Source organism: Chrysemys picta, chromosome 10 (assembly GCF_011386835.1).
Source record: "Chrysemys picta bellii isolate R12L10 chromosome 10, ASM1138683v2, whole genome shotgun sequence".
In the NCBI taxonomy this organism is placed as follows: domain Eukaryota; kingdom Metazoa; phylum Chordata; order Testudines; family Emydidae; genus Chrysemys; species Chrysemys picta.
In genome coordinates, this window is record NC_088800.1 from 31,126,380 (window position 1) to 31,151,900 (window position 25,521).

Genomic DNA, 25,521 nt, shown 5'->3' on the forward strand with positions numbered 1-25,521 from the left:
TTCTTCTTTGACACACCTTTCCCAACTGGAGGCACCATGCAGAAGTAACAATTGCTGGTATGATCTGTTGGCTCTCTCCAAATCATTGGCACTGCAAAAGGCATAGATTTCCTTTTCCTGTTCAACCACTGGTGAAGATTTGTTGCACAAGTGTTGCAGCATATGTGTGGGGCCCACCTCTTGTCCTGATCTCCAATTTTGCAGCCAAAATAAAGGTGATAGGCTTTCTTAACCATAGTGGTTATACTGCACTTTTGTGATGCAAAAGTCACTTTACCACAAACATAGCAGAAGTTATCTACACTGTTCACACAAGTACAAGGCATCTCTGCTTATTTTGGCTAAACAGAAATGTGTCCCTTTGCAAAATCAAACTGACAAATAAGAGAGCATGACACTGTATGATTTCTAGAGCTGATATAGGGCAATTTGTTCAGCAGAGTGATGTAAGCTTCGTTATGATTGCATCATCCATTACTTCTAGGAATAACATGATGCAATTCAGATCATGTATGACGCAATACCAGCTTCAGATTGCATCATTCATTGTTTTGCCTAAAAAGCAAGTACTGTCCAAACCCAAACATAGATTTATTCATAGATCCAGTCAAAGATGTATTTTAGTCATTTCTGGTTTAAATTGAGATTCCTTCCCTTTATAACTCACTTATCCTCCGCCATTCCCAAGTCAAGGGTCGTATATACTGACCCAATAGCATATCTTGAAAACTAGAGCCAATCAACAATTTTAAGCATCATTTTTGTTCTCAGTGACCCAGAATTAGTAAAGTTTGACTACATTTATTTCAGAAGCAGTTTGGCTGTAGAGCAGTGTTTTAGGCTACTTGAGGATTACAGTTAAAAATACATATTTCAAAATCTGGGTCAATTTTCTCAGCATAGAGATTTGGTCCTTAACTGACATTTTCTTTTCCTTTGTGACTTAATCTACAGTCTTCATTTTTTTGTAATGTAATTTTCAGTAGATAATTAGGGCTGTCAATCAGTTAATGAATGCGATTAACGGAAAACAAATTAACTAGATTACAAAAATTGTCACAATTAATCGCAGTTTTAACTGCACTGTTAAACAATAATATAATACCAATTTAAATTTATTATAAATATTTTTGGATGTTGAAATTTTCAAATATATTGATATCAATTACAACACAGAATACAAAGTGTATAGTGCTCACTTTATATTATTATTTTTTATTACAAATATTTGCAATGTAAAAAAGAAACAAAAGAACTAGTATTTTTCAATTTATCTCTTATAAGTCCACTCAGTCCTATTTTTTTGTTCAGCTAATAATAAGACAAACAAGTTTGTTTACATTTACGGGAGATAATGCTGCCTGCTTCTTATTTACGTTACCTGAAAGTGAGAACAGGCGTTTGCATGGCACTGTTGTAGCTGGTGTTGCAAAGTATTTATGTGCCAGATGCGCTAAACATTCGTATGTCCCTTCATTCTTCGATTTGTAGGCTCTAAAGTTTTACATTGTTTTGTTTTTGAGTGCAGTTATGTAAAAAAACAAACTTTTTTTAAATCTTACAATTGTGATTATTTTTAATCATTTAACATCTCTATAAATAATATATTTAAATTTGGAGCCCCAAATATTTAGGTGGCCCCAAACCAGCCGTAGATTTTGTAGGTGTAAAGCTATGCATATGTAACTTTGTGGGTGTAAACATTCATCTGCTTTTGCATGCCTGATTTTCATGCAGAAATATTTGTCTATGTGTGCAAAATAGATGCACAAGGAATTCAGTAAGACCAAAAGCTTTTTCATAGAACCTCAGAGGTAGGAATAAAAACGTTGCCCTAAATGATATCAGTTACACAATGGTTTAAACTCTCTAGGCCACACAGACCTCTTTATTCTGTTGTGTCTGTTGCCATCTCCATCTTCTCTTCAATGCTTCCCTTTCAGCTCCACTTCTCATCATGGTGTAGAGTGCTTTCCGTAACACAAGATCCCTGTCATGAAATCCCCACATCCCTAGAGCGCAAAAATGCACCGAGTAACAGAGATCCAGTTATGAAATAGAAACAATCAGTTGCATGAAACATAAATAACATTGCTCAAAAAAAAAAAAAAAAGCAGTGCACATTATAAATCTTACTAGCTAATGATTCCTATTCATTACTTTCAAGCTTTCCTAATGAAAACTGTCAGCATAAATAGGCTAATGAAGAATAATGCTGAATTCTAGCAAAGTTTAAAGTCTGGTTAAGAATTGACTATGGCTTTGAGTTGTCTGGTAATTTTGTTTTCGCATGACTTCAACGTTGCTATAAGGAAATGAACATTCAGTGCACAGATCTTCATTTTAGATCCAGAGTTAACTGAATGTGCAGGCATCAGAGTGCTAAGGATAACAACAAGCACTTGTGGCTATCTCAAGCACAGACACCCACAGGCTTGCACTGTCATGCAGCAGAGATGATACATGTCCATTGGTATCTAAGTCCCTGTAAAGAGACAGGCACTCATGACTATTGGAAGCCTAAAAATACAAGCAGCCACAGGCTTCCAAACTCTTAAGATAACAAAAATATATGTAAGTGAGAATAGTAACCTATAATAAAAGAGAATCAGAGATCTCACCATGACAAGCACCCGTAGGCAGCCATGTTTAATTTATTATACTGCCAGCCATTGGCATTAAATATTTTTGTTCCAAAGTGTGCAAGTCAAAATGCCCTGACCAATTGCTGTAAATAATTTACAATCCCTTGTAGCTGAGATGAATTGGATAAACAACACTATTTATAAAAGATACTTTGAGAGTATTCAAATCTGTTTTCTTGTTATTTCTTACTTTATGTTTCAAAAACAAAATGACGCAAAATGATTACAAAATAACCATGCTTTTAAGAGAAAGGTCACTTTTTGGAGTCTTACTGGTGTAATATTTCAGCACAAAAGTGATTATTAGGAAATAAACAGCATATTACACTTCCAAGTATGTAGTCGCCGGGCTTTCTTTTGGTGCCCTTTGTACAAAACTTTGCAGTTGTACAAAATATTGCTTTAAATCAATTTTAAATACATAGGAAAGAGTGTAATTTACCTTAATCTCTCTCACCCATACAATTATCCTTCCCAAAGACTGGACACACCAAAAATATTTGCATTTGTATTCTTAATGATAGTAGGATGCACGTTTAACAAACATCAGAGGATTATGGGCTTGAACCTGTGTTTATGATGCAACCAAAATCCTATTGAAGCCAACAGGAGTTTTGCCTGCACCAGGACTGCAGGATCAGGCCCATTATAGAAGATGTACACTAGCTTAGAGGCTAGGGTTTATCTTGCTGTTTCAACTCCATCTTAGAAAGCAAGCTGAAAACTTCTACCTTCATCATGCAAGCTGTATAGATAGATACTTATTGCAAACATTGCTACAGGGAGAAGCTGAAGAATAGAGAAGCTTATATAAAGGTATGTTTACACTGCAAAACCCCCCTCCAGAAACAAACAAAGAAAAAAAATGATGAGAGAGTCTCAAGAGTCCAGTCAACTGACTCAGGCTGGGGGCCTCATCTGATGGGGCTAAAAAGAGACCCTCCCTACTTGCTGGATTTCAGAGTCCGGGCTTCAGCACAAGTGGGACGTCTATACTGCTATTTTTAGCCCCACAGCGTGAGCCCAAGTCAGTTGACCTAGACTCTGAGACTAGCTGCTGCAGGGTTTTATTTGCAGAGTGGTTGTACCCAAAGAGGCACCCTTTTAGCAAAAGGCCTTTGCACCCAAAAACCTTTGATGGAAATACAGGAAAGTAGCAAACCTTCACTAAAAGGTTTTATGTACCAGAAGCAGCCAATCCAGACTTTCCCTTACCTAATGAGGCAGCATGTAAGAGGCAGTTTCCATCACCTGTTGTAGCCAATGGAAGAAGACGTTTGCAACTTGTACACACTGTGGACCACCAGTTCAGTCGACCTGAAAAGAAAGGGTCTGTTAAAACAGGAGAGTATGTGTTAAGGCAGGTTGAACGCACATATGTAGGAGGATACAGGGATGATGGATAACTCTGGAGGTTTTCAGAGCCCATTGCAAGTTCAACCTCCCCATGTAACACTACTCGCAAAACCAGAAGTTGAAGAAATGAAGAAGTTGTGATAGGAAGAGATGGTGGGGAAATCACATTGAAAACATTCTCCAGATATAACCAAGGCTGAAATGAAAGACAGCAAGAGTCCTTTGGATTAAATTTTTTATGCTATTCTCAAATACTGTGTTTAATTTAATGATCATTGGCACTATATAAACAGAAGACAGACTACATCGTTACAAAAAACATCTAATAAGACAAAAGAGTTCCACTTGTGTTACTCAGACAAAGCATGTATCCTAGGTAAGTCAGCTCCAATATACAAAGGTTCTGTTTTTACTTCTGACTAAATACTGGAGAATGAATTAATGGAATGTTTTCAGGCCTGATTATCCTCTCTCTCACACTAATGCAAATCAGAATAAGTCAATTAAAATCAGTAGTTATACCAATGTAGAATGATTGTAAATGAGAGCAGAGTCCAGCCCACGGTCAATATTTTTATTTAGCTTTTCACCTTTTACAAATATTAACTAGTTTATCCCTGCAATACCCTATGAGGTAGATTTTGCAGATTGTGAAAATGAGATACAGAGATGTTAAGGGTCATATTGTCCAAGGCATTTAGGCACTTAAATATACCTAAGCACCTAATGCGATCTTTAAAAGCACCCAAGCAGGTTAGGCACCTGCTCCAGCACTTTTGAAAATCCCACTAGGCACCCACCTGCATCTTTAGAGACCTACATAAAATCTGAAAATTTGCCCCTAAGTCAGCTAATTAAAGCAGAGAGAGAGAAAGAGAGAGAGAGAGTGTGTCAGTGTCAAACCCAAGACTAGAAACTCAGAATTCCTGGTTCACAGATTTGTGTGTGCCAGCTGGGTGGAGCATGTTTTCAGATATTATTTCTTTTGCTTTAAATGGGCACCTTTATGTTCTTTATGTAAACAAAGGGATCAGAACTAGTTATTGTAAAAACCCTATGGGGCAGGTGATTATTAATAGTTTGTTTAGTTTGTACATTTCCCCACATCCTTTTTGAAAGGCTGTCAGTTGTGAAAATTGCAATTAATATCGTAGGTAATGAAGTCAGCAGTTGGTGGCTGATCAATCAATTAACATATACTTATAATGTCTTTTCCTGGCTTTATCCTCTCCTCCTTTTGGAAATGATACTGATGAGATAAGCAGCAATTTGGATAAGGAAATTCGTTTGCACAAATCAGTGGCATGATTTTCCCACACCACTATTTTTGCATGTTATAATAGTGTATAGCTATTTTAAAATAACTTTCTTTAAAAATACTACATATACACAATCCATTTGCAAGAGAAGATGAAAAATATCTATAGTATTAGGATAGCTGGCAATGCTTTTAAAATTAAGGCTCTCAAATATAAATTTGATATCATGTAATCAGATATCATGTTAATGCCTATTATTACAAATAAATATACTGAAGCTTGCTTGCAGTAGTAGAAGCATACAAACACCACATACAATATTTTTGGTGAGCATCAATAAATGTGTCTTTAATAATCAATTATTTCATTATCAGACCATAACTGTCTCATTAAATTTCAATTAAAACAGTCATTCAGGATTAAAAGTTATTGTACAATATGCAATAAATGTACTGTAGAACGATTACTAAATAAACTTGGTAATACTACATGAATTCAATAGCCAGTTGGTACATGCTTAACAACCCAAACCAGTCTTTTCAAAATTAAATACGCATTTGAATAGCTTAATTTAAAGAGCCACTGGATAGCTTTGGGAGAGATAAAATTGGAAATAACGAGTTATTGTTTTTAGCAACTCCTGTTTCTATGGGCTGTGAAATAACAACCTGTCACCTGCCTTGTACAGAATATTTTTGGTACTAATACAACAGTGATAAGTTAAAGCACTTCAAGTAGACTTACAAACACCTAAAACATGCAAGACCTATGTATTTCTTAAGGGACGGTTCAATTGCACTTCTACACAGACCAGGAAACCGCTAATTTAAAACCCTAAAGCTTGGTGTTCATAAATGTTTACAGTAAATCAAGGGGCATTTGATTACCATAGAAGGACATCTCTGTAGATTGACAGTCATTCCCATCCATCAATAGCCATTCCTTCTAGGAGCACGAGGTGCTCTCTTGCTTTTCAGCCAGTTTGTGGCTACCATGATTTTTCAGTTGATATTAACAAGTCTGTGGTTTATAAAATATTGACACATCTGCATCGGATTATATTGGCAATAAAGAGGCCTGCTTCATGTGGCCTTTAATAGAAACCACTGCACTGCTATTCTTTCAACCTAACCATGACATTCATCTACCAGTTACACGGATTTTGGGGGAGGGAGTTAGAAAAGCAGCTTAAGTGAAGTCCCATATGGAAATGGGTATCTTTCAAACTGGTTTATTTCTGTTTTTGCAAGACAGTATTAAGGTCAAGCTAGACATCTCTCTCTCTCTATTGTAATATATTCAGTTTGTCTTCCATTCAAACACCACCTGATGCCACCACTTGCACCTTCACAGTTTATTGGTTTCATAATAGATGTTTTAGATGTTCAGCTCCCCCTTTCTCAAATCTTCACAGTGGGACACATCTTCTGAGAGGGGCAGTTAAATGCTGTGGTAGTGGCACACTTGACTCACTTGTAGCCAGGGGGACTGGAACAATTTCTATAGCGGGGGTGCTGAGAGCTATTGAACCAAACTGTAAACCCTGTATATAAGGAAACCACTTCAAGCCGGGGGGTGCAGCAGCACCTAGTTTCAGCACCTATGCTTGTAGCCAGCCACTATGGTCATCCTGCCTCTGGAATCCTGACTCTTTTGCCTCTGACTTTTTATTATTTAATTTTTAAAGATACAAAGCACCGCTTAGTAGTTCTGCTTAAAAAGCAACTTCTATCTGATGAAGTGCAATAGCAAAAATTATACTAATACCTCTACCGCTCTTTTGGAAACTAACTCCTTGAGCGTTAACACGACTTGATAGAGATCTCAGTAGCAGCTTTACAGGACCGTTGCTCATTTCATGACATACACCTCTACCCAGATATAACGCTGTCCTCGGGAGCCAAAAAATCTTACCGGAGTGCGCAGCCCCGCCCCCCTGAAGCACTGCTTTACTGCGTTATATCCAAATTAGTGTTATATTGGGCTGCGTTATATTGGGGTAGAGATGTATTTAAAACTGTATCTTGGACACTAACTGTCACAGGGTAGCTGGTCCCTGTGGACAGGTTAAGCCCAGGGCCCTTGGACCAGATCAGGTGACTCTACAGATATTGTAGGCTTCAGAGTGACTCACACAGACACATTCCTGAAATTTTATCATATGAATTACAGAGATGTCCAAGTTGTGGCCCAGCAACCACTTGTAACCCTCAAAGCTGACTGTGTTAAGAAGAAAAGGTATATTTGACTATGAATTGAAAAGCAATCCCTACCCATAACCTAAGGCTATTCTGGCTGCTCTGTTTCCTGATTCTTTGCTGGGCTGTAGGCACCCCAGGGGGAGAGAGTCAAGAACTGACTGCCTGTGCCTGAGCCTAGTAGGGTGACCAGATAGTAAGTGTGAAAAATTGGGACGCGGGTGGCGGGTAATTGGCACCTATATAAGAAAAAGCCCGAAATATTGGGACTTGTCCCTATAAAATCGGGATATTTGGTCACCCTAGAGGAGTGGCTAGCAAAGTACCTCTTCCCCATACAGCTATCCTAGGCAGCTGAGTAAAGGGGAAAAAGAGGAGAAGCAATAACAAGTTGCTTGGAGACTGTTCTAACTTGTACCAGCTACCAACTGACCCCTGAGAACACACATGGGCCAGAGATAGTCTGAGTGTGCTTTGGCCCCTTGCCTTCTTACCTCCAACACACCCCTTTCCAAAATGCCCGTTGCACCATTGGCTGCAGAGAGGGACACGTTAAGACTAGCTACGTCCAAGATATGTGCCTACTGGGACCCTCGTTGCTAGGGGAAATCAGTAGCAGGAGACTTGTGGATGGTTTTCACTTCATTTGCACTGCCTGAGTGGCCCAAAGCAAATGCAGAACAAGGCAGGGCGTGCATTCCACAGTATTGATTTGGAGGCTCTTCAACTTTCTGAAAAAATATGTTTGGCCAGCAAGCTGGAAAGACTGGGCCACAGAAGCATCCCATGATTTGATATACTATAGACTACATAATGCAAGAATGTATTAGATGTGTAATCATAATCCTTAATGTCCTCTCATACAAAACTGCATTAAAATTGCAGACACAAGATCAAAATCGGCAACAAAATTGACTATGTTAAAAGACTGTCCCTTACAAAGACTAATGTGCTGTTGCTTTCAACTTTATTGAGGTGCATTAGGAAATATCCCTTACCCACTCTATTGCAAGGTCATTGCTACACATAAGAGCAGTCCTAATTCAATGCAACAGTTGGAATGTGTGATATTAAAGAACCTCTGTGGAGAGAGAGAGAGAGAGAGAGATTGTGTGTGTGTGTGTGTGTGTGTATGTGTGTGCACGATGCCTTAGTTACATGTTCCTGCCCTATCCTGCCTTGATTTTATATTTTCGTGCTCTGGTTTCACCTTTCAATAAATGAAATGTGTTTACAGCCTTATTTATGCAGCTTGCATGGACTTGATGCATAGTCACTTATTAATTATGTCTCTCAGCAGGGGGACAGGAGGAATTACTCCTGAAGTGCCCTCAACAGCTCTGGAAAACCTAGCTGGACACAGTTTCACAGTAGAGCTAGATCACACCATGAGTCCCTCCAGGGCAAATATGGGCTCCCAGATATGTAAAGCCACTACACATACACAGTAAGCAAATTAATACAAACCATTTCAAGAAACAGGCAGTACATAGGGAGAATAATATAGAGGGGTAAAAGTGGGCAAATCAGTCTAGAGCAATGGTTTTCAACCAGTGGTCCGTGGACGCTTGGAGGTCCGTAGACTACGTCTAAGGGGGCTGCAAACGGTTGTTGTTACCATAGGACACTGGTTTTCAACCTGTGGTCTGCAGATCCCTAGGGATCTGCAGACTGTGTGTAAGATTTACAAAGGGGCCTACACCACCATTTGAAAATTTTTAGGGGTCCACAAATGGAAAAAAAGGTTGAAAACCACTGGTCTAGAACAGTCTCATATAATTCTAGATAATGTTGACCGGTGACTGTCTGCTAATAAACCCTCTTGCTTTGTGATATTTGCAGCAACCTATCTCAAACTTCTAGATAATCTGCTTTTAGGTTGCCCCTTCAGACCATTGCAATAGTAGATCTTTCACCCCATGAAAAAACTGTCTTCCTTTCACTTCTCCAGACAAGTTATTTCTCCAGTGATCCATCTCCCCCTGCAAAAGAGTAAGCCCCAAAATAATACCTTTTGTTTGGAAAACAAGTCTAGTACTGGACATTCTTCTCAGCCTCAAAAGGACTCTCATCCACTACTGATAATCCTCTACAAATTCTTGTGTGACCTGGCACACAAGTCAAATGCTGGCATCCACCACTTTTACCCATTAGATAAGATTATATATAAACAGCAACAGCTGGCTGAATGTTTTGAATATTGACATCAGTAAAAATCCTGAATTTTTTGAAAATGTCCCCCAGCTTTTTTGGCAGCCTTTCTACGACTAACCTAGATCAGCCAATCCCATCATGACTTTCTCTTAAACTAGAAAAAACAAAACAGTCCAGAGAGACATCTTCAATCTTAGATGAGACAGTACAGAAGTGGTTCACTTTTTATCCAGTGAATCAGTAGTGTTAATTTAAGGATTATCACCTCTCCTTCTCTGCTCATACTTTGTAGAATGAGTCTCTCCCATCCTACTATTAGTTCTATTATTGCAGCACAACTGACCTGAAAAGTGCCATTTCTTATCATTTAAATCTCTACATGCTGAAATCAGAAAAATTAGGATAGTCTGATGTGGGAAAATCTGATTTCCTGATGGATGCAAATCAGCTATGAATTTTGAAGGATGATGATGCTCTGCTCCTAAATAAATTTGGTTATGTTGCCTATTGTATATGTATATGCTTTTCATTTTTGTGACAGTAGGAGCCAATGTCAATTTAAACTCTGTCATGATTAAAAATATACATTATTCTAAAATATGATTAGGTGAGTGGATCAATTTAAAATACACACAGAATGAGGGAACAACTTCATACACAGGAAAAAACAAAAGACAATTACAATTCATAGTCTGAAGACTGTTTTAAGCAGCTGGGATTGGGTAACTTTTGGAAATATTTTTTGTAACAGTGGATTAATACGATAATTCTCTACTTGTACAAGTCTGTCTCATTTTATGCGTGGGTTCCGTTCCACAGTTACCACGTAAAGCGAAAACCGCGTATAGTCAAAACCCCATTGAGTTCAATGGCAGGCGGAATCGCCCGCACTATAGGTATAGTATTGAAATTGTTGTTTTTCTCTTTTTTTGTTTTTGTTTTTTTGTTTTTTTTGCCGACTGCGTAAAATTGAAATCGCACATGTTAAATGCGCATAAGATGTGACAGACCTGTACAATTAGAGCAGAGACCTGCAGAGTCAGGACTTGATCAAACAATCACTGTCATCCTTTCATAATCCTATAATAATAGTTATTCTAAAATGTGTACAGTACAAACTCTTTAAATCAGTGGGGAACTACTCCGTCCCGTAAGAATTAGAAGATGGGTCATGCAATGTGCTGGAAGCACTCCTTAATAGCTGGCATGTTGGATCCAAATTTCAGCAAAGCCACTCTGCATCAGTCACTTCTACAGCTTACAGAGACAAGGTGGGCGAGGTAATAACAAAACATACAGCTTTAAAAGCTTTAGAAGTATACAGTATTGCTGTAGCCATGTTGGTCCTAGCGTGTTAGAGAGCCAACTGCTGGTCCAATAAAAGATATTACCTCATCCACCTTGTCTCTCTAACATCCTAGGACCGACATGGCTACACCCCCACTACATACTTCAGTTTGTAAAGCTATAGGTTTTGAAATGTAATTGTGTATTCTATGTGCATCTAAAAGGTTTTAGATTTGGTTTTTCCTGATTATAAATATTTACCTATACGTACTGATGTAAACAAAATAAAAGATAGCTTTCCAGAGTCTAACATTAATCATTAAGTGACCTGTTGTATTTTTCAGACACAGCATTGTGATCGTGCTATATATCCATAGATACGTTATGTCCAGGGCCGGCTCTAGGCACCAGCAAAATAAGCTGGTGCTTGGGGCGGCACATTTCTAGGGGTGGCATTCTGGCGCCGGCCATGCTGTCCCTAAAAATGTGCCTCGGCCACCCTAGCTCACCTCCGCTGCTGCTGCTTGCGCGCCACGGCGCGCGAAACAGCCGATTCGCGCGCCGCTGCTCACCCTCCCTCCCAGGCTTGAGAGCCGTTCGGGATCTCCCCGTCCCTCCCAGGCTTGAGAGCCTGGGAGGGATGGCGAGATCCCGAGCAGCTGCGGCGCGCGAAACAGCTGATTCGCGCGCCGCTGCTCACCCTCCCTCCCAGGTTTGAGAGCCTGGGAGGGGGGGGAGACCCCGAGTGGCCGCAGCACACGTGCTGCTTCTTCCCTTCCCTCCTAGGCTTGAGAGCCTGGGGGGAGGAGGCAGGGCTGGGGATTTGGGGAAGGGGCGGAGTTGAGGCAGGGCCGGGGGTGGGGTAAGAAAAAAATGGGGGGCGGCCAAAATTGTTTTTGCTTGGGGCGGCAAAAATCCTAGAGCCGGCCCTGGTTATGTCCTTCAGAGAAAGGACTTTCACCCAGGAGCTCTCTCCTTTATTTTAGGTGATATGAAATCTATACCCTAGCAGTGCCTGAGAGGCTATTCATCATTTACTTATGTCCTTGAAGTGCGGCATTGGGCCATGCATGAAGGAACACGTAAAACTGCACAATCAAATTAAGTGTTTCTCTTTTGGCCTGGTGCATAAGCGCTACAGACAGTTAGAGAATCCAGCAACTAGAATGCAAATGAAAACAAAAATGTTAAAAAAATAAAATGAGGCAGGAGGATCTGCCTTGATCAAATGGCTGCATATAACTTTGACATGTGAGTCGTCATATACTGCTTTTCGGCTTTTTTTTTTTTTTTTAATACAGTCTCACAAAATTAAGACATCCGTTTTTCTAAGAAACTACAGCACTGTCCATCACTGTATCATTCATATTAGAATTAAATTATGCACGTATGCATTTCTAGCCTGGTACTCAGGAAATGAATGCGGATCTCCCAGAATTATGAATGGGTTTCGCTTTTCTCCCTGCACACTCTTCTGCATAAATCTGCTCCCAGAAAAGTAAAACATTGTAGAATTTCCAAAAGACAATTATATTTTTGACTTAATGAAGCCTAACTTTTATCAACTGCTTGAAAGGACCAAGTTTCAGAATTCCTTGGGCTTTGCTCTTGGGATATGAACACTGCAATCCAGGCCAAAATAACTGTGCTAGGCTCTTCACAGAAAACACAGGCTCAACACTTAAGAGTTATTAAAGTTTAGGCATACTGATATCTTGGTGTACATAGGGGTTTAAAATTGTTGTTATACTCAGTTATAGTGAAGCATAGTAATAAAATATTTTGCTTCTGTTCAATTAAAAAAACATTAATCTTAACTATCCTGCCTATCCATCTTCGGTTTTCTCTAGAGCCCATCACCATAGTATCTCCCTTCCTCATTTCAGTGTCTCAGTCCCAGCCTAATAACGGTCCCGGAAACAATAACAAGAATTGTTGTGGTTTTTGTAGCAATTCTCTCCTACTCCAATAGGGAAGGGACCTAGGTATAGCGAGAGACACGGATGGACGGACACACACATGTATGCATCTGTGTATGTTTGTATGTGAAAAATCTTCCATTTGTTGTATAATCTGATTCCTATCATTTAGTCCACATTTGGAAAACAGTGCTGTTGTTATCCAAACTGTCAGCCATTGGAGGTTTGCACTCAGGACTGCAACAAAAGAAATATTCCAGGGTTATATTCCACACTGTTTGCAGTTCTACTTTTCTGCAATTCAGGATAGAAATCCCATTTCCTTTAATGATAATGGAACGCAATGTAGCCACTGTTTAATATAAAGCACTAGACCTGCGCTCAAACATACGAGCGTGAATTGTCACCAAACTTGTGAAATACGATTCTGCAGTTACCTACAAACAATAATTGAGTTAATAAGACATAGGAGAACAATATCAACCTTTGTATCTAGGGTACACAGCAAAAACCTCTCTGCAGCAATGAGTCTTAGAGCCAGGGTCAACTGACTCGGACTTGCACTATGGGGCTAATATTAGCAGTGTACACATCTGGGTTCAGTCTGGAGCCCGGGCTCTGAAACTTGGCGAGAGGAGGAGGGTCTTGGAGTCTGGGCTCCACTCCAAGCCTGAACTACTACATTGCTATTTTGAGCCCCACAGCGCAAGCCCAAGTCAGCTGACCTGGGCTTTGCGACTAGCTGCTGTGGGTCTTTTTTTGCAGTATAGACGAGGAAGTCCTAAAGTCTCATGAGGATTTAAAGGAGTTCTGTCTGAGAGTGGGGTTTAGAAAGTAATGATATGAACAGTGGAAAGCTCATTCTAGTAGGGCAGAATAGCACTAATCTGTAGTAGGGAGTATTGGCCTTATATATTTCTCTACTGGAGGGCCTGGTGCTGCATCACTGAGGTCAGCAGAAGTTTTGCTACGTCATCAAATTTCTGTTCCCCATGTAGGGTTTTATATTCTGTGGTCAGACTTATAGACTTACACCGGGTCTCAATTTGGTTTTCAGAGAGAAACAGTAATTAAAACAAAGTGCCTAAGAAACACTGCGAAAGTTTGACAACGGTGTTTTCTGCTGTTATATGGGAGGCCTATGGAACTGGGTGGATTACGGAGTAGACGGTGGAAGGAGCCAGCTTAAATTGCTTTCCCTGCTCTTCCCGTGGTAGTTGGTACTTAGAAATCAACCCACATTCAGCTAGGGAAGCAGGCTATTTAACCATTTAATGTTGTTTATTCACATGAAGGACTTGTGGCAAAAATTCTGAGTGCTGCTACTGATTGGATGATAATCCTACTCCTCCTCTTCCCCTTGTCTTACCTACTAACTGTAACAACAAACAAAGAAAATGCACCAATGTACATCCAACAATAGATTATCATATAATTTGTACAGCAGATGATTATAGTGCAGAGCAGCAGTGGTGCCTATACATACATGGGTATTTGTCAAGTGGCAAATAGAAATGATTTTATGGGCCCTTTATGTCACCAGAGTTGGGCAAAGACAGTGTGGTAGGACTGAGGATCTGGCCTTCTCTTGCAGTAGTTTTCAATGTATTGTACTTAGATGCTATGGATGCTACTTATAGTTCTATACAATTGTGTATATTTATTAAACATTCATTACATTAATTTAAAATCTGAGTAAAAGTTTAAATTAAATATTATAGAACCAGTACATATGTACTCATTTCATGCTTCATTCATCAGATTAATGTGTTTATTAAAAACCCCACAGTATATTATTTACTTTAGGTATATTTTTTCAAATGACTTTCATGGCTGACTTACAAGTCCAAACCAGTCATAAATTAAAATTAGAGATTTAATTTTTTCCCCACAGCAGTTATGAAATGCTGCTTTTCAAGGTTTAGATTCCTTATTAGACAAAGTTATAGTCAGTCCATGAAAAATATATAAACTTGTCTCATAAAATAAGACCAAATTTCAAGATGTACTTTCATGAATTAATCATGAAGAAAGGCTCAAAGACCCACTACAATATAGATTTCTCACGAGACGTGGAAGCTTAATTGTGTGATTAAATCTCATTATACCCCTGCACAAATGGTTGATATGAACCACATGTGGCCCTGATTGTGCACTGAGAACTATGAAGGTGCCAGGGTGCATCTGCGGGTACTCAGTGCAGGATTGTGACCTTGCCCTAGGTATTATCACAAAATGACTGGGTTGAACTTTTAAAGCTTACTATGAATGATTTGTTTGTTTCTTGAGGGTCCGTTGTTTACCTCTCACCATGGCAATGAGGGAAATAATTACTATTCTGGAACTTAAAAACCCAGGAGGACAATTATGTACTTTGATCACAATGAAGCTTAAGCTGTCAGGAAACCATATATATTGAATTATAACACTAAAGATAACAATTTATTGAAAACAGAGATAATTCTAACAACTTCCATAGAAGAGCAGGTTATTTGTTAAATATTTCCTACAGCTACAGAAAAATTCATAAAACCCTAACAGTCCATCTAGAAATTACTGTTTAGTCCTCTATTGTTTGCCCCTTGTATTAAGTTGTAGCACATAGTTTTAATCATCAGTCTAATCATAATTGATTTCTATATTAACTTAAAAAGAGGTATAAAAATGGAGCTGTGGAAAAGGATGAGCATATTCTAAGATCATTTGTTTTCTTGCAGCCAATAAATACCACGTGTGTCATGAACAACTAACTGAGCCAATGTACTGAATGCAATGAGTGAAATGCAACTCTTTCTTTAGTATGGCTGCTATTTTGCACCATATGGAAGCTTCTAATTACAGTGATCTGATTTTATGGTTGAGTAGAGCTGGGGAAATAACTCAAAGAATTATTCACAAATATTCACTTGAATAAAAATTGAACTGGAACTTTTAATTCTGCGATTGGCCCAAACCCAGAGGGGTGCAGAGATATAAGAAAAAGAAAAATACATGTTAAATACTTTTGAACTTCACAAAACAGTTTTAGTTTGGATTCAGTTTGACTCTTGGTCAACAATTTGAATCAGTTTCTATTCTACTCTAATGGTTGTCCATCTATATTTTCTTTTAAGTTTTAGTTAAAACTATTCATGGACCTGAGCTGCAAAATTCAGGTCTGGATTTCAACATTCCCTATCCAAAGTTCAGTGGTGTTCATATTCAGGGTTTTGCTCATTACTTGGTCATCTGTAATTGTGAAATTTAGATCCACGTTTGGGTCTGGATTTTATATACCCCACGCTCCTGTACTATTTGGATTTGGGCTTCCAGCTCACTCCATCTCTAGCCAATAACTGTGTATTAAATGAAAATATAGCATTTTAAAATAAGTCATTGCAAATAGATCCATTATAAAAAAAATGTTGTATTGGGGAAAATGTTAACTATGTTATGCAAAAAGTGCTGTATCAGCAGAAGACAGTACTGCTCAATGCAGATTCGAGACTTTCTTAAGGTCAAGGCTTTATTACATGTAATTTCTCTTGATTTTCAGAAGTAATTTTCTTCTAGTGCACACGTTATAGAATCAATTAACTCCATATTTTAACAGATGGCTTACTACACATTTTTTAACTGACATGACACCATGTACACCACCCTGTAAAACTGCGATGTAAGCAAATCAAGCATGACAGAATTTTCAGTGTAGGGGAGGAAGAAGGAAAAACGTTACACTAACTGTTTCTGATACAACGCCCTTTAAATTCTGGGGCAAATCCTACCCAATTGACAAAATGTGTTTCAAAATGTAAAGGTTTTGATGTAAGATTAAGGAAAGATAAGAGACATAGCTGCAATGAGTGAAACTGATGTTCTATTTATGCCAATGCAGAAGGAGTACACTTGAGCAAGCACTTCTCTTACTGTGGCTAGTGAAGCAATTTACTTGGAAGCTCATTAGAGCCTAAGAATGACACAAGGTGGTGGAGGGACTGGACATTTGAAGCAGGAGATGTAGGGAGCTCATACAAGGAGCGTGGTCTTTGGGGCTCCTTGGAGTTCGCAGCTATGCCCACTGTCTCTCAAATTATAGCAACCTCCAAATGTCATCAGCAGAGCCAGGATTGAAACCCTGGCTGTCTCTCAACAGGAAGTTGCTATCTAACTTCCATCTCAGAGTCTCTCATTCATTAAATATCATTTACAATGAAATGTTCTTAAACATTTTTTGCTAGTTTTAAATTCAATTTCACATGCAACTTTTAAATGTAGATTTAATATGGACTTAACTAATATTTATATATATAAAATCATAAATATCTCACTATTTTATGCTTCAATTCATCTTTATAGCTCAAAGCACTTCGCAAAGCAAATAAACATCATTATCCCCATTTTATAGATGGGGAAACTGAGGATAGTGCTATAAATGATCCCAAACTCTACTGACTGATGGCATTCAATGGGTTACAACATTCGCTCCCCTTTTACCCTCCACCTGATCAGTCTCACTTTCCTGACCTATCATTCTCCTTCCCCTCCTCTTCCTCTTCTCCTCTTTTCTACCTCAGTTTCCCTTTTCTATTAAACCAATCTGCCACTAATTACTGCAGAGACAAAGATGGAGCTGGGAACTGCATGCAATATTCCAAAGAACACAATATTTGTTTTAGCTCGCTCATATTTATTTCTGGTGCAGGATAGTCCAGCTGCAGTAATGAAGTGTGATCGAAGAATGTTAAATCAAGTGTCAGATCACGCTGATACCCAGAGCATTCACTCACCTGCTTGTTCCAAAGCAACCATTGTTGCCTGTTCGATTAAGTCACGTTCAATGAAGCTTCTGAAATCTTCACTATACACGCTAAGATCTGGCAGCTGGAATGTGTATATAGGCATCTCCAAAGGAAACTGTTCATTGCTGCATTCATTTGCTACATGTGATCGAGCAAGGGAGACAATGGCTGAGCTGGCATGAGAAATACCTCTGGAGAGTCGTTTTTCTGTGGAGGAACCCAAGACAGATTGAGGAAAGTAAGAACATTACAAAAAGAGTCATGATTTTATGACAATACTTTCTTCATCCTAACAGTAGGCAATTGGAAGGCAGTGGTACAATTGACATATGAGACCAGGAGGAATGCCTCCCTATCTTTCCTATGATGGTATTTTGTTAACAAATGAACTTATTCCAAATGCACCTCCATTTCCTTCATTTAAGGACTTACTATTTATTATTATTGTTATTTATTACAATTTTGCTGGGCACTGTTAAACATAAAAGAACACATGGTTCCTGCCCTGAAGTTGTGCACATCACAGATGAATGTGGCTCTGACTGGACAGATTAACTTTTAAAATAATGAACGGTGAAAGAGAAGTGTTTCTGTAGAATTGGGGTTTGGAGAATTGTGTTCCCAAGGATTTATTTGAAGAAATATATACTAGTAGATTGTGACAGACCATAACTATTATATATTTCAAACCCCTATGTTTGGTTAACTTGTTATGGATCAAATGAAATTCAGCACACAACCATTATCTCACATCACTCCAAACATCAAACATACCACATTCTGCTTTAATCTCAAAAGTCTACTCAGAAGTAATCTCAACATCATTATTCTGCTATAAAGACAAGTTCACTTTATATGCCCTGATCCTAGGAATAACAGGCAGTACACAAAGAATGAAGAATATTGCAAGCCTATATAAAGGGAGAACCTTATTTTATAAAAAACCAAAACCACAAAAACAAAAACAAAAAAACTTTTGTCCTATTTTGCTATAAATCCTTATTGAAATTCAATGTAGTCAAGTGCAAGCTAATGCACACTGAAAGGAATAATTTTAAGTACTTATACACATTGCTAGTGTTAGGAAAGGGCCAGCTATTGATGTGACAGAACAGTGAAAACATCTACTCAATGTATAGAGGGAGAGGTCAGTAAGGCAAACAAAACATAGGGATCTACAAAGAGTGGGCTATAAAGCACTACTGACAATATTATAATGCCAATATTATAGTTAGACGACACACCCTCACCAGGAACACTGTGTTCAGTTCTAGTAACCTTATCTCCAAAAAGACAGAAATAGAACAAGCCCAAAAACACGGTGGGAGGAAAAAAAGATTAGAGGCATGGAAAACCTTCTGTATGAGAAGACATTAAAAAGATGGAGATGGTTTAAAGAGGAAATGAGAGAGTTTTAGAAAATGATGAATGGATAAGAGAAGGTCAGTATCATGCACTAATTTACTTCTCCCAATACACGCACAAGGAGTTATTCGATAAAACTGATAAAAGGCTATTTTTAAAAACAGAACAGAGGCCATCTGTGGAACTAATAGCCATAAAACATAATGGAGACCCAGAGCTTGGGAGCATTAAACTAAAAGACTAGACATGGATATATGGATAAAAAGTCTATCCACAGCTGCATAGGATAAACTTTTAAAATTATTTTAAGTTGTCGTACTTCAGCAAAAGTCAATGCTAACTGTTTGGCTTTAGGAAGAAACTCCTTAAAGGCAGGTCTATTGTCTGGCCAAGGCAGAAGAAACATGGATGTGGTTTATTTAGATGCAACTTTAGCCACTTAAAATATATGGGTGTACTTGGCAATAAATTGTACAGTGCAGGTCATCATTGTTCCCTTAATCCTTTCCACATAATCCTCAACCTGGTCCCAGCCATCTCATAAGAGATTTAAGGGAGCTAGAAAAGGAGGGGGTGTTGGCTCCCTGCTAAAACAGACGTAGGAGCCCCAACCCCCTCCCCCCATTTCCTCAGCTCCCTTAAAGGGATGCTTTATTTTACATCCTTTTCCAATCCATTTTATCCAATAACCATATCCCTTCCATAATAAGTATCTGCCCTGAACATCTGCCACAAGGAGGTGCCAGCAATTCTATTTGGCTGTGAACTCCCCCCCCCCCAACCCTGCAACCAGGCTAAACACATTCACTGATTCCTTCCTTAATAGCAGACAAAAATAACCCCATTTCCCAGTCGGATAGGTGTACCCCATCCTCTGAAGAACTTGCTTGCCAAGTAAGATATGTCTGGATGTGAAATTACCAAACCCCCTTGGGTATATATGAATTTAGCCATCTCCTTATTTGTATACCTCTTGGTCTTAACACTACCCCTGGAGGCTTCACTGCTCCCTGACACACCTTGCGCTGTAACAGGTCAGACCAAATAGTTGCCACACCCACCCACCCCGGAAAAATCTTGGATCTGCCCCAAATCCCTCTTATCAAGACAACCCCCTTACACCTTCCCAAATTATTTTCACCAATGTGAACGATAATCACATCCAGGGCCTACTCCCGGCCTACCAAAGAGTGTACAAGGGGCATCAGTAGGTCCCAGAGCATGCCCCTCCTTGACTAATTCCCTTGCTACTTGTAGAGTGCCCCTCCATCCATGCCAACTCAAAGATGCCGCTCTAATGAGGCCCAGAAGTGAATTTGTTGGCCAAATACACAATATTATGCCCATCCATCCAGTCACCAACTCCTGGGCTTGTTCACATGATCCTGAAGGAAGGAATAAACATGAAGAGTTTAGCACATAAACTACTGAATTATCCGCAACAGGGGGCTTCAACCTTGTATACATTGGGATGCTACCATCAATAGGCTCGATTTGTTAGGCTCCCATTCCAAGTTGTGATGGGGGTGTAGCCTGTGCAACCCTGAACGAATTCACCAGAGGAGTGTCAACGATATGCATTTTTTGACATTGCCATGAACTGAAATTTCATTCTGCAAGATAATTCCCTTGCCCATGAAAAAAGAGTAGTATCTACGCAAGTCTGACTGCTATATGACACCAATCCCAGGCTCTCCCATTGTCTTGCAGTATTATAACTCTCCTTGACATCCCTTAATTTGTTTGTTGGCACTCAGAGTCAGAAAGTCAGCTCCCTCCCACAGATCCCCAAATGCCAAAGCCCTATCTAAATCCTTCCTTGCTGAACCCTATATTACCCCTGATAGTGACATAGCTCTACCCCTAACCACCCCAGGGTCACTCCCAGTACAACCCTGGATGTTCAAGGTGCTAGTTGTGTTGCATTAAACAAAAGCGGTCAATAGCGAATCAGACGTCTCGGAGATTTCACTGCACCTGAATGGGTTCCTCCCTGGTTCCCTGTACCAAGTCTTAAATTCTGCCCACTTCATACTCTGAGTGACTGAAGAACTGCCCATTACCCTGCCTGAATTGCCTCCTTCACCCGACTTTATTCTTGTAGGTAATCACCGCCATGAGGTATGGAAAAAGCTCCCGCAGGGCTGTGCTCCACTCAGGTTTCAGGCCTGACTCTGGCACCCAATCCTCTCTTCAAGGAAACCCCATAGTACTGTCTGAGGGATTGTCCAACACTCAATAAAACCTCCATCTTTTAATTTCCTCTCAGTTAATTGTCTCTAAGGAGGCTGACAACAGCCAAGTATAAAACACCCAACCCCAGGGCACCACCTGGCATGTGAAATTGCGGATGGTGAAACTTTTCATTCATGCAAAGTAATCATGGATGCCTCAGAAAAGATTGCAAGCTTGTTAGCTGGGGATAGGTTACATACACATTCAGTGCACCCATTAATTTCCACTGGAGTGAACCTTTGCCTGTGAATTGCAGCCCAGAGTAAGTGATGAGAGTCTCTAACTGGGGACACGCTGCTACTTTACATCTATCAGATTCTATGATCGCAGAGGGGAAATTTAAAGACAGCTGTTGGGAATTGGTCCTGCTTTGAGCAGGAGGTTGGACTAGATGACCTCCTGAGGTCCCTTCCAACCCTGATATTCTATGATTCTATGATTTCCTATGGCATTCCCCCCAGAAATGTATGTCCTGTACTGCCCAGCTCTCTCTTGGACAGTACAAGTTATATTAGTTATTTCTTTAAAAGGAGTAACATGCACACAACTTGCCACCCCAGAATGGAGTTTCCCAGACACCTCCAATTTAAAAACACTGGATTAGATAAAACAACAAAACAGAGAGATTTTAAGTGAGTACAAGTAACGACGCATAAAAGTCAGAAATGGTTACAAAAATAAAGATAAAATGCTACTGATGTCTAACTTAAAGCCATGTTAAATTCAAAGCAAAGTTTTCTCATCATATACTTTCAGCAGTCTTACTGACCAAACTTCTTAGATCAGGATCCCTTCCCCAATCCAATAGCTGCTTCCTTTGTCCCTCCTGGTGCAGTGAATCAATGTGCAGAGAGAGAGAGCAGCTCTCTTCGGGTGTCTGCCCATTTTTTATAGTCCTCTCTCCCCTTTGAGAAGCATTTCCATCTGGGAGCAAGGCAGGCAGTCTGTGGAAGGGAACTCCGTGCTTTTTCTTTGCAAAAATGTAGATTTTTTTTGCCCTTGCCCCCTCTCCCTTCAAAGAATGGCCACTAAGCAGGCAAGGGTCAATCAGCTTTGTTTACACCTGGTTGAGGTGTCAACTTTCTCTTTGTCTCTGAGGAACTGGTTTAGTGGCTCCCCCGACTTCTCTGGAAAACATACTTCTAGTCATGATCTCACATTAGGTTTATAACTTCACATATAATTTAGAGAATTTTTTTCACTTCAAGGTCCCAGAAACACAGACAAGGTTTTCATCTCAAGGCCAAATTTTGCCATGATATTACTGATCAGCAAGCAATGAGTTTTTAAATGATACCTCCCAAGAAATACCTTGTACAAAAATTATTACAATAGTGTGTAGGGTGTGAACACCGGGGCACATTTGGTCACACCTGCCTGTCTCTAATTTGTCTCCAGACAAGCAAATCTAATAAAAGACCTATCAGCAAGTGTGGAACAAAATCAACAGGCTTGTATCTTCTTTAGAATCCACACTTGCTTAAAAAAAAACCCCCAAAACCCAAACCAAACCAAAACAAAAAAACTGTATTCAGGTGGCCCTCCACATGCAAAGCTGGTTTTAAGTAAGCTTTTACATCTGGGATTTAATTACCATGTGTCAAGTGAGGAAAGGATTAATCCCTCCTCCCCCCCATCCCTTGCTATGGCATGCCTTCCTGGGGGTTTGTCTCTACCCCTGGGCTGTGTGCCTATGAGGAAACCATCTTCCCTCTTTTGGGTCAACACTATGTTTCTTCTTCAGGGACAGCTTCCTCTCTCTGCCCTGCCTCAAAGTGTGCTAAAAGTCAGCGTCCCTTGACTGAGGTGTCACCTCTGTAAAGAGTCTTCTGTTATAGGCCACGGTCTCCCAGTTGTTGCACATTAATGATCTGGAGGACGGCGTGGACTGCACCCTCAGCAAGTTTGCAGATGACACTAAACTGGGAGGAGTGGTAGATATGCTGGAAGGTAGGTATAGCATACAGAGGGACCTTGACAAATTAGAGGATTGGGCCAAAAGAAATCTGATGAGATTCAACAAGGACAAGTGCTGAGTCCTGCACTTAGGACGGAAGAATCACATGCACTGTTACAGACTAGGGACTGAGTGGCTAGGCAGCAGTTCTGCAGAAAAGAACCTAGGGGTTACAGTGGACAAGAAGCTGGACAGTGTGCCCTTGTTGCCAAGAAGGCTAACGACATTTTGGGCTGTATAAGTAGGGGCACTGCCAGCAGATCAAGGGACGTGATCATTCCCCTCTATTTGACATTGGTGAGGCCTCATCTGGAGTACTGTGTCCAGTTTTGGGCCCCACACTACAAGGAGGATGTGGAAAAATTGGAAAGAGTCCAGCGGAGGGCAACAAAAATGATTAGGGGGCTGGAACACATGACTTATGAGGAGAAGCTGAGGGAATTGGGATTGTTTAGTCTGCAGAAGAGAAGAATGAGGGGGGAGTTGATAGCTGCTTTCAACTACCTGAAAGGGGGTTTCAAAGGGGATGGATCTAGAATGTTCTCAGTGGTACCAGATGACAGAACAAAGAGTAATGGTTTGAAGTTGCAGTAGGGGAGGTTTTGGTTGGATATTAGGAAAAACTTTTTCACTAGGAGGGTGGTGAAGCACTGGAATGGGTTACCTAGTGAGGTTTTTAAGGTCAGGCTTGACAAAGCCTTGGCTAGGATGATTTAGCTGGGGATTGGTCCTGATTTGAGCAGGGGGTTGGACTAGATGACCTCCTGAGGTTCCTTCCAACCCTGATATTCTATGATTTTCTATGATTCTATGTATCGTGGATGCCATGCCTCAGTTTCCCCAATTTTGTCTTGTGTTTTAGCTGCAGCAACACTGGCCTGTGCTCCAGGTTCAGCTAGGATCTTGGCTACAGCCTCTCTGGGTCACATCTCAGTTTCCCTGACTTTGGTTCTCAATATCTGCTGGGAGCTTGGCTGTAGCAACCCTGAGCCATGCCTGTTTCCCTAATTTTGATTCCCCATCTCAGCTGGTGCCTGGGGAACAGCCAGCCTTGAGCTGTGCTTCACTTTCACAAAATTTGGTTCTCAACTTTGGTGGGAGTCTTGCCTGCAGCCATCCTGCATTTCTGTTACCATATGCCCCCTCCTCCCAGAGGAGCTCTCTCAATGATGTTGGCCCATGTCCCTAAGTTCCTTCCCTGAGTTGGGTCCAAGATTTGATATGTAACATTCTGTCAACTGAGGAGAGTCATGTTCTACTGGCTGCTGCCTGCACCCTGGTCCTGCACCTCTGTGTAGGCTGCAGAATGCCCGTGGGGCTGCTTGCCTACCCCTTAATGTCTGGACTTTAGGACCTTGGAAATCCCAGATAAGAAATTCCAAACTCTGGGAATGCCCCTCTACTCCCCTAGTCTCATTCCTGCCCCTCACAGCTTTATTGGTGGTGGGGCGAGACTAGCCAGCCACCTGGTCTCCACCCTTCTGCCACACACCTGGGGGGGAGGGATGAGCACAGCCAGCAATCCTGCCCCACTCACTCAGGTGCTTCCATTTAGTTGCACACTGGACGGATCCCCCCATAATATGTGCTCCTGCTTGGTGGTGGGGAGAGCCCAGCCAGCCCCCCCAAGGGGACACCCACTCACTAGTCTGTGATATGGGGGGGCACAGCCAGCCCGCTTCCACCTGAAAGAAGCCACTAGCCCTTCCTCTCCTGGCTCAGGCTGTTGCTGCTCTGTGCTTACTCCACCCCCCCCATGCTTCCCAGGCTGCTCACCACACATGCTCCTGCATATGGAATTGGGGTGTGTGTTGGGGAAGAGAGTTTAGAGCTCAGCTAGGCCATCAGCCCCCTGGCCCTTAAGGGGTCCACTCACCCAAGGAAAAGCTTCTGTGGGTGTGGTGGTGGAGGGAGGGAAGTAGTCACACTTATTTGAGTCCTGCCTCTGCCGCTGCCCTTTCTGCCTCTGTTGTGATCCTGGGATGAGTCTGATTTCAGCCCATCCTTGCTCCTGGAGCCCCCAGTGCCACATGGTGGGTCCCTGCGACTGCCTGTAACCTCAGCAGCTTCCTCTGCCACCTACTTGCAACAGCTTCTGCTGATCAGGGATTGATAAGAGCCTGGTGTCCCACTGGCTAGGGGGGTTCCCCTTCTTCTGTGCTCTGGGATGCTGGCACAGCACCCTCCCCCCGTTACTACCTGTTTCTCCTTCCTCCTGTGTGCTAGGTACCCTAACTCTGCACCCTCTCCCATGTGTCCCCCTTTCCTTTCCCTATTGCATGCTGATCTGGAGCTGCTGCTTTTGCTCCAGTCTGTCTAGAAGAGGAAACCCACCATTTCTGTGAGCTGCTGCCGGCCTGATATAGGT

The 25,521-nt window shown here is 40.8% G+C and overlaps 1 protein-coding gene across 14 annotated transcripts in view; it reads right to left on the reverse strand.

The window, feature by feature from the left end:
- The window catches only part of OTUD7A (OTU deubiquitinase 7A), a 280,943-nt gene that overhangs the window by 69,863 nt on the left and 185,559 nt on the right, over nucleotides 1–25,521 (reverse strand). For all 14 annotated transcript variants that reach the window (XR_010590748.1, XR_010590745.1, XR_010590747.1 and 11 more), the window contains 3 exons: nucleotides 17,585–17,803; nucleotides 3,861–3,962; nucleotides 1,885–2,012 (listed from right to left, as the gene is read on the reverse strand). Coding sequence is in view for 10 of the 14 variants with exons in the window: in XM_024101887.3 (XP_023957655.2) it covers nucleotides 1,885–2,012; nucleotides 3,861–3,962; nucleotides 17,585–17,803 (449 nt within the window). In the remaining 4 variants the exon portion in view is untranslated. The remainder of the gene's footprint in view (nucleotides 1–1,884; nucleotides 2,013–3,860; nucleotides 3,963–17,584; nucleotides 17,804–25,521) is intronic.